This window comes from Penaeus chinensis, chromosome 26 (assembly GCF_019202785.1).
Source record: "Penaeus chinensis breed Huanghai No. 1 chromosome 26, ASM1920278v2, whole genome shotgun sequence".
Classification (NCBI taxonomy): Eukaryota; Metazoa; Arthropoda; class Malacostraca; order Decapoda; family Penaeidae; genus Penaeus; species Penaeus chinensis.
The window spans coordinates 5039116-5046615 of record NC_061844.1 but is presented as its reverse complement, the minus strand read 5'-3'; the positions used below and the strand labels follow the sequence as shown (position 1 = coordinate 5046615).

General features: G+C 53.2%; 1 protein-coding gene across 12 annotated transcripts in view; it reads right to left on the bottom strand.

The window, feature by feature from the left end:
* Nucleotides 1–7500, bottom strand: part of LOC125038916 — a 29039-nt gene that overhangs the window by 12931 nt on the left and 8608 nt on the right. For 6 of the 12 annotated variants that reach the window (XM_047632569.1, XM_047632580.1, XM_047632581.1 and 3 more), the window contains exon 2: nucleotides 4561–4979. In XM_047632569.1, coding sequence (XP_047488525.1) covers nucleotides 4561–4687 — 127 coding nt within the window. In that variant the 5' untranslated portion in view covers nucleotides 4688–4979. Of the gene's footprint in view, nucleotides 1–2172; nucleotides 2300–4560; nucleotides 4980–7500 lie in introns of all 12 variants that reach the window. The other 6 variants (XM_047632579.1, XM_047632578.1, XM_047632573.1 and 3 more) reach the window with 5 other exon arrangements.

Sequence of the window (7500 nt, the reverse complement as noted above, 5' to 3'; positions counted from 1 at the left end):
CCCCCTCCCCTCCCTCCCCTCCCCCCCCCCCCCCTTCCCCCCTCTCCTCCCCTCCACCCTCCCCTTCCCTCCCCCCTCCCTCCTCCTCCCCCTCCCCCTCCCCCCCCTTCCCTCCCCCTCCCCCTCCCTCCCCCCCCCCTCCCCCTCCCTCCCCCCCCCTCCCCCCCCCCCCCTCCCTCCCTCCCCCCCCTCCCCCCCCCCCCCCCTCCCCCCCAACCCCCCCCCCCCCCCCCCCCCCCCCCCCCCACCCCCCCTCCCCCCCCCCCCTCCCCCCCCCCCTCCTCCCCCCCCTCCCCCCCCCCCTCCCCCCCCCCCCCCCCCCCCCCCCCCCCCCCCTCCCCCCCTCCTCCCCCCCCCCTCCCCCCCCCCCCCCCTCCCTCCCCCTCCTCCCCCCCTCCCTCCCCCCCCCCCCCCCCCCCTCCCCCCCCCCCTCCCCCCCCCCCCCCCCCCCCCCCCCCTCCCTCCCCCCCCCCTCCCCTCCCCCCCCCCCCCTCCCCCCCCCCCCCCCCCTCCCTCCTCCCCCCCCCCCCCCCTCCCCCCTCCCCCCCTCCTCCCCCCCCCCCCCCCTCCCCCCCCCCCCCCCCCTCCCCCCCCCCCCCCTCCTCCCCCCCCCCACCCCCCCCCCTCCCCCCCCCCTCCCCCCCCCCCCCCCCCCTCCCCCCCCCCCCCTCCTCCCCCACCCCCCCCCCTCCTCCCCTCCCTCCTCCCCCCCCCCTCCCCCCCCCCCTCCCCCCCCCCCCTCCCCCCTACCCCCCCCCTCCTCCACCCCCCCCTCCCCCCCCCCCCACCCTCCCCCTCCACCCCCCCCCCCCACCTCCCCCTCCCCCCCTCCCCTCCCTCCCCCCCCACCCCCCCCCCCCCCCCCCCCCTTCCCTCCCCCCCCTCCCTCCCCTCCCCCCCCCCCCCCCTCCCCCCCCCTCCTTCCCCCCCCCCCCCCCTCCCCCACCCCCCCTCCCCCCTCCCCCCCCCCCCCTCCCCCCCCCCCCCCCCCCCCTCCCCCCCCCTCCCCCCCCCCCCCCCCCCCTCCCCCCCCCCTCCTCCCCCCCCCTCCCTCCCCCTCCCCCCCCCTCCACCCCCCTCCCCCCCCCTCCCCCTCACCTCCCCCCCCCCTCCCCCCCTCCCCTCCTCCCCCCTCCCCCCCCCCCCCCCTCCCCCCCCCCTCCCCCCCCTCCCTCCCCCCCTCTCCCCCCCCCCCTCCTCCCTCCACCCTCCCCCCTCCCCTCCCCTCCCCCCCCCCCCCCCCCTCCCCCCCCCCCTCCCCCCCCCTCCCCCCCTCCCCACCCCCCCCCCTCCCCCCCCCTCCTCCCCCCCCCCTCCCCCCCTCCTCCCACTCCCCCCTCCCCCCCCCCCCCCCTCCCCCTCCACCCCCCACCCCCCCCTCCCCCACCCCCCCTCCCTCCACCCCCCCCCCCTCCCCCCTCCCCCTCCCCCCCCCTCCCTCCTCCCCCCCCCCCCTCCACCCCCCCCTCCCCCCTCCCCTCCAACCCTCCCTCCTCTCCCCCCCAAACCCCCCTCCTCCCTCCACCCCCCCTCCTCCCCCCCCCCCTCCCTCCCCCTCCCCCCCCCCCCCTCCCCCTTCCCTCCCCCCCCCCTCCCCCCCCTCCTCCTCCCCCCCCCCCCCCCTCCACCCTCCCCCTCCCCCTCCCCCCCCCCCCCCCCCCCCCCTCCCCTCCTTCCCCTCCTCCCCTCCCCTCCTCCCTCCAACCCCCCTCCTCCCTCCACCCCTCTTCCCTCCCCCTCCCCCTCCCCCAACCCTCCCCTCCTCCAACCCCCCCCCCCCCCCCCCCTCCCTCCCTCCCCTCCACCCCCCCTCCATACCCCTCCCCCCCCCCTCCACCCCCCTCCCCCCTCCCCCACCCCCCTCCTCCCTCCCACCCTCCCCCTCCCTCCCCCTCCCCTCCCCCTCCACCCCCCTCCTCCCCCCCCCTCCCTCCACCCTCCCTCCCCCCCCCTCCTTCCCTCCACACCCTCCTCCCTCTCCTCCTTCCCTCAACCCTTCCTCCTTCCCTCCAACCCTCCTTCCCTCCCTCCATCCCTCCAACCCTCCCTCCTTCCCTCCAACCCTCCCTCCTTCCCTCCAACCCTCCCCCTTCCCTCCCTCCTTCCCTCCCTCCTTCCCTTCAACCCTCCCTCCTTCCCTCCCTCTTTCCCTCCTTTCCCCTTATCACGTACCGGCACATTTCGGCTTTGTTCTGCAGTTCCCGGCGGTTTCAACTTCGTATTGCAATATTGTTTTTTTCCTCTCCTTCCAGTTGGCGGGCGAACAGTGCAACCGGCATGCAAGGGTCTACTTGTCCTTCTGCGTGATGAAAAGAATGGAATTTTTTTTTTTTTTTTTTTTTTTTTTTTTTTTTTTTTTTTTTTTTTTTTTTTTTTTTTGGCGACGGGTAACGGTTACGGAAGATCGTTTTCTCTTTTGAATTTTTGAATTTTGAATTTCGAATCGTAAACGGTTAGGGCCGACTTTTTGGGGGATTTGAATTTGTTATTTTGAATTTGAAATGAAGAAATTAGAATATGGACAATGATAATAGCAATAACCTTAATAAAAATGCTGATAATAATAACAGTAATAGTGATGATAAAAATACAGATAAATAATAATAATAATAACATCAATAATAACAAAGATAATGATTACATCAATAATAATGCTGATAATAATAAGTGATGATAATAATAGTAGTAACAAATGATAACAATGACAATAATTCTCTCTCTCTCTTTCACTCTCCCTCTCTTTCTCTATCTCTCTCTTTCACTCTCTCTCTCTCTCTCTCTCTCTCTCTCTCTCTCTCTCTCTCTCTCTCTGTCTCTCTCTCTCTTTCAAACTCTCTTTTTCACTCTCTCTCTTTCACTCTGTCTATCTATCTATCTATCTCTATCTCTGTGTTTCTCTCTCTGTTTCACTTTTTCTCTTCGTCTCTTTCTCTCTCTTTCACTTTACTACCCTCGTCCTCCCTCTATTCCTCCTCATCTCCCTGTCTATCTCCCTTCCCATCTCCCTGTCTCTCTCCTTCCCCATCTCCGTCTCTATAACTTCCCCTCTCCCTGTCTCTCTCCCTTCCCCTCTCCTTGTCTCTCTCCCTTCCCCTCTCCCTCCCCCTCTCCCTGTCTCTCTCCCTTCCCCTCTCCCTGTCTCTCTCCCTTCCCCTCTCCCTCCCCCTCTCCCTTCCCCTCTCCCTCCCCCTCTCCCTGTCTCTCTCCCTTCCCCTCTCCCTGTCTCTCTCCCTTCCCCTCTCCCTGTCTCTCTCCCTTCCCATCTCCTTGTCTCTCTCCCTTCCCCTCTCCTTGTCTATCTCCCTTCCCCTCTCCCTGTCTCTCTCCCTTCCCCTCTCCCTGTCTCTTTCCCTTCCCCTCTCCCTGTCTCTCTCCCTTCCCCTCTCCCTCTCTCTCCCTTCCCCTCTCCCTGTCTCTCTCCCTTCCCCTCTCCCTGTCTCTCTCCCTTCCCTTATCCCGGTCTCTTTCCCTTCCCTTCTCCCTGTCTCTCTCCCTTCCCCTCTCCCTGTCTCTCTCCCTGTCTCTCTCCCTTCCCCTCTCCCTGTCTCTCTCCCTTCCCCTCTCCCTGTCTCTCTCCCTTCCCATCTCCGTGTCTCGCTCCCTCCCCATCTCCCTCTCTCTCTCCCTTCCCCTCTCCCTGTCTCTCTCCCTTCCCATCTCCCTGTCTCTCTCCCTTCCCCTCTCCCTGTCTCTCTCCCTTCCCCTCTCCCTCTCTCTTTCCCTTCCCCTCTCCTTGTCTATCTCCCTTCCCCTCTCCCTGTCTATCTCCCTTCCCCTCTCCCTGTCTCCTTCCCTTCCCCTCTCCCTGTCTCTCTCCCTTCCCCTCTCCCTCTCTCCCTTCCCCTCTCCCTGTCTCTCTCCCTTCCCCTCTCCCTGTCTCTCTCCCTTCCCCTCTCCCTGTCTCTCTCCCTTCCCCTCTCCCTGTCTCTCTCCCTTCCCATCTCCTTGTCTCTCTCCCTCCCCATCTCTCTGTCTCTCTCTCTTCCCATCTCCCTGTCACCTCTCCCTCCCCCTCTCCCTGTCTCTCTCCCTTCCCATCTCCGTGTCTCTCTCCCTCCCCATCTCCCTCTCTCTCTCCCTTCCCCTCTCCCTGTCTCTCTCCCTTCCCATCTCCGTGTCTCTCTCCCTTCCCATCTCCGTGTCTCCCTCCCTTCCCCTCTCCCTGTCTCTCTCCCTTCCCATCTCCGTGTCTCTCTCCCTCCCCATCTCCCTCCCTCTCTCCCTTCCCCTCTCCCTGTCTCTCTCCCTTCCCCTCTCCCTCTCTCCCTTCCCCTCTCCCTGTCTCTCTCCCTTCCCATCTCCTTGTCTCTCTCCCTCCCCATCTCTCTGTCTCTCTCTCTTCCCATCTCCCTGTCACCTCTCCCTTCCCATCTCCGTGTATCTCTCCCTCCCCATCTCCCTCTCTCTCTCCCTTCCCATCTCCCTCTCTCTCTCCCTTCCCCTCTCCCTCTCTCTCTCCCTTCCCCTCTCCCTGTCTCTCTCCCTTCCCATCTCCCTGTCTCCTCTCCCTTCCTGCCTCTCACAAAACCAGATTTTCACACTAAACCTCCCAAGACCTACCTGACGTAGGGATGGACTTGGCTGACGCAGAGAGGGCCGTCCACACTATACTGCAGGCGGCGATGCAGAGGGCGCGGAAGGCCCTTTGCCGTCCCGTGGTCATTTTGGCGAGGGGGGCGTTAGTCATCAAAGGCAGTGGGGTTTTTTTCTGTTTTCATTCGTAGATGTGGACTGTTGTTGTTGTTGTTGTTGTTGTTGTTGTTGTTGTTGTTGTTGTTGTTGTTGTTGTTGTTGTTTTTGTTGTTGTTGTTGTTCTAAGTTCCGTGGGTGATGTAAAGCTGGGGTTTTATATATATTTTAATAATGATGATTTTTTTCTTCTTCTTCTTTTGATAATAATAATAATTTTGTTTTGTTTTTTTCTTCGTTTTTCTTTGGGTCACGCGTGGGAAACATGTATTGTTTATTTTTCCTATGTTCTGTGGATGATATGAGGTTGGAACATTATTATTTTGTATTATTATTATTATAATAAATATTATCATATTAGTATTATTCATTATTATTTGTTTTACGTTTAATAATAATATATAATAATAAGAAATGCACAGGCGTTTTATTTCTCTCTTTGAATTCACTTTTTTCTATGTTGCTCTTTAACCCATTCGCGACGGGCATGTCAAGTACGTGCATGCCATGCCCATTGTGAGTTTACTTGTTTAATTGTTTTACCACATAGATGGCTACACTTGTACTAAGTCACCAATGAGCTAATTACGAATGCTGTCTGTCTCGCCCGTTTACCCTTTTCTTTGATTTACGAAAATATGTTACGCTCTCTTATTTTGCTGTTACTACTGTTAAAAAAAAAAATGTAATTATAATGTTTATAATAAAAATAACACCATCGATATTCATAGCACTAGTAAAAAATACATTTTCCTGCCAATTCAAGGAAAGGTGAAATCAGGTAAGGCAGAGAGCTATCTATGCGTAGAGACATTTCACAAAAAAAAAAAAGCATTTTCCCCATTTTCTATTCATTTTTTCAGGGGGTAATGGGTTAAAAATGCTACTGCAGTATGTTTCAATGAAAATTATCATTACACTTATGATTCGTTATTATCTTCATAAGGTTACAAAGAAAAAAAAAAATCACAAAACAATAAATCCTTTAGGTTTACAATAAACTTGAAAAAATGCACCAATAATAACAATAATGATAAAAGTAAAAATAATAATAGTAATAATGATAATAGTAATAATAGCTATGATAGTAATGATAATAATAATGGCAATAATATTAATCATAATAATAGTAATGAGGATAATAATAATTATAACAATAACTATAATAATTATTATTATTAATTATTATTATTACTATTTTTATTATCATTATCCTCATTATTATTATTATTATTATTATTACCATTCTATTATTTTTATTTTCATTATCATGATTGTTAATATTATCGTTATTGTTAGTCATTATTATTATCATTATTATTATTGTTATTGTCATTATCATTATTATTATCATTATCATTATCATTATCATCATCAATATTATCATATTATTATTATCATTATCATTATCATTATCATTATCATCATTATTATTATTGTTATTATTATTATTAGTATTACTGTTAATGTCATTAGTATAACAATAATAATAATAATATGACCAGGTGCCACTTTACTGCCACGCCGATTTGTTTGTTCATTATTCTTGATGATTCGCGTTTTCTTAGGTAATATTCTATTCAATTATAAAAAAAGGAAAAGACGTATAAATAAATATAACACTGCCTGACAACCATCTAAATATATGCGTATCTATCGTTTAAATATAATTATAAAATTATAATTATATATATAAATATATATATATATATATATATATATATATATATATATATATATATATAATACATATAGACACACAAACACAGTGTGTGTGTATATGCATATACATTTATACGTATATGCAAGTATATAGATCAATTTCTACGGAACAAACACGCACATACACGCATGTACATATCTATATGTATATGTATATATGTATATACATCATATATATACATATATGTACATGTATGTATGTGTGTATATATATAATATATATATATTTATTTATAAATGTGTGTGTGTGTGTGTGTATGGGCAACAGCTTGCTCCTCACATTCTTTCGTCCAGGCACTGACTCCACCTTCTTTCTGTGAAGGTGAGCTGTCACACACCAATGGAGAGGGCACTCCAGCGACACGGAGAGTGGCAGTTACCAGTTGTACGCTACAGTGCTCAATTGGCGTAAAAGCGTAGCGCGTGGGGCCATCCTCACATTCTTTCGCCCGGGCAGGACAGAGTCAGTAATACCAAAGTCGACTTCGAATGATGAATTATATATGAATTAACACACACACACACGCACACACACACACACACACACACACACACACATATATAAATACATATATATGAGGGGGGTAGGTGTCGGCAGCCCCCATTAAAAGGGAGGTTAAAATAAGAAGCCCTTTATTTACTATGCATGTTCTTCGCACTGACTAGATTACTTTTCACTTATACCCCGCCTTTTCCCTGAATCTTATCACATCCTCCCAGCTATCTGGGCCGAAACCACAGCCGGTGTTCGTTTCCGAAAGAAAGGAGTGCTAGATTTCGTGGTTGCCAAAGGCCTTGAGAGACGCGGAGAAGACCCAACCCTGCCTTGGACCTCATCCCCTGCCTCAAGGAATCGTAAATGGTCTCCTCTTCTCCCTCTTTCCTTTTCCTTCTCTTCTTCATCTCTTTCTGTCCACTTAGCCTCATCGTTAACTCATTTTACCCATCCGCCACAACACTTCATCCGCCCCCAAGCCCCACCCTATTGTAGCTAATGAGTTGCCCTAAATGTTGACAGACAATATTTAACAATTTTCATTTAACGCATAAATCCTGAAATCGGTGTTCGGCGTCATTTCCAAATTGACC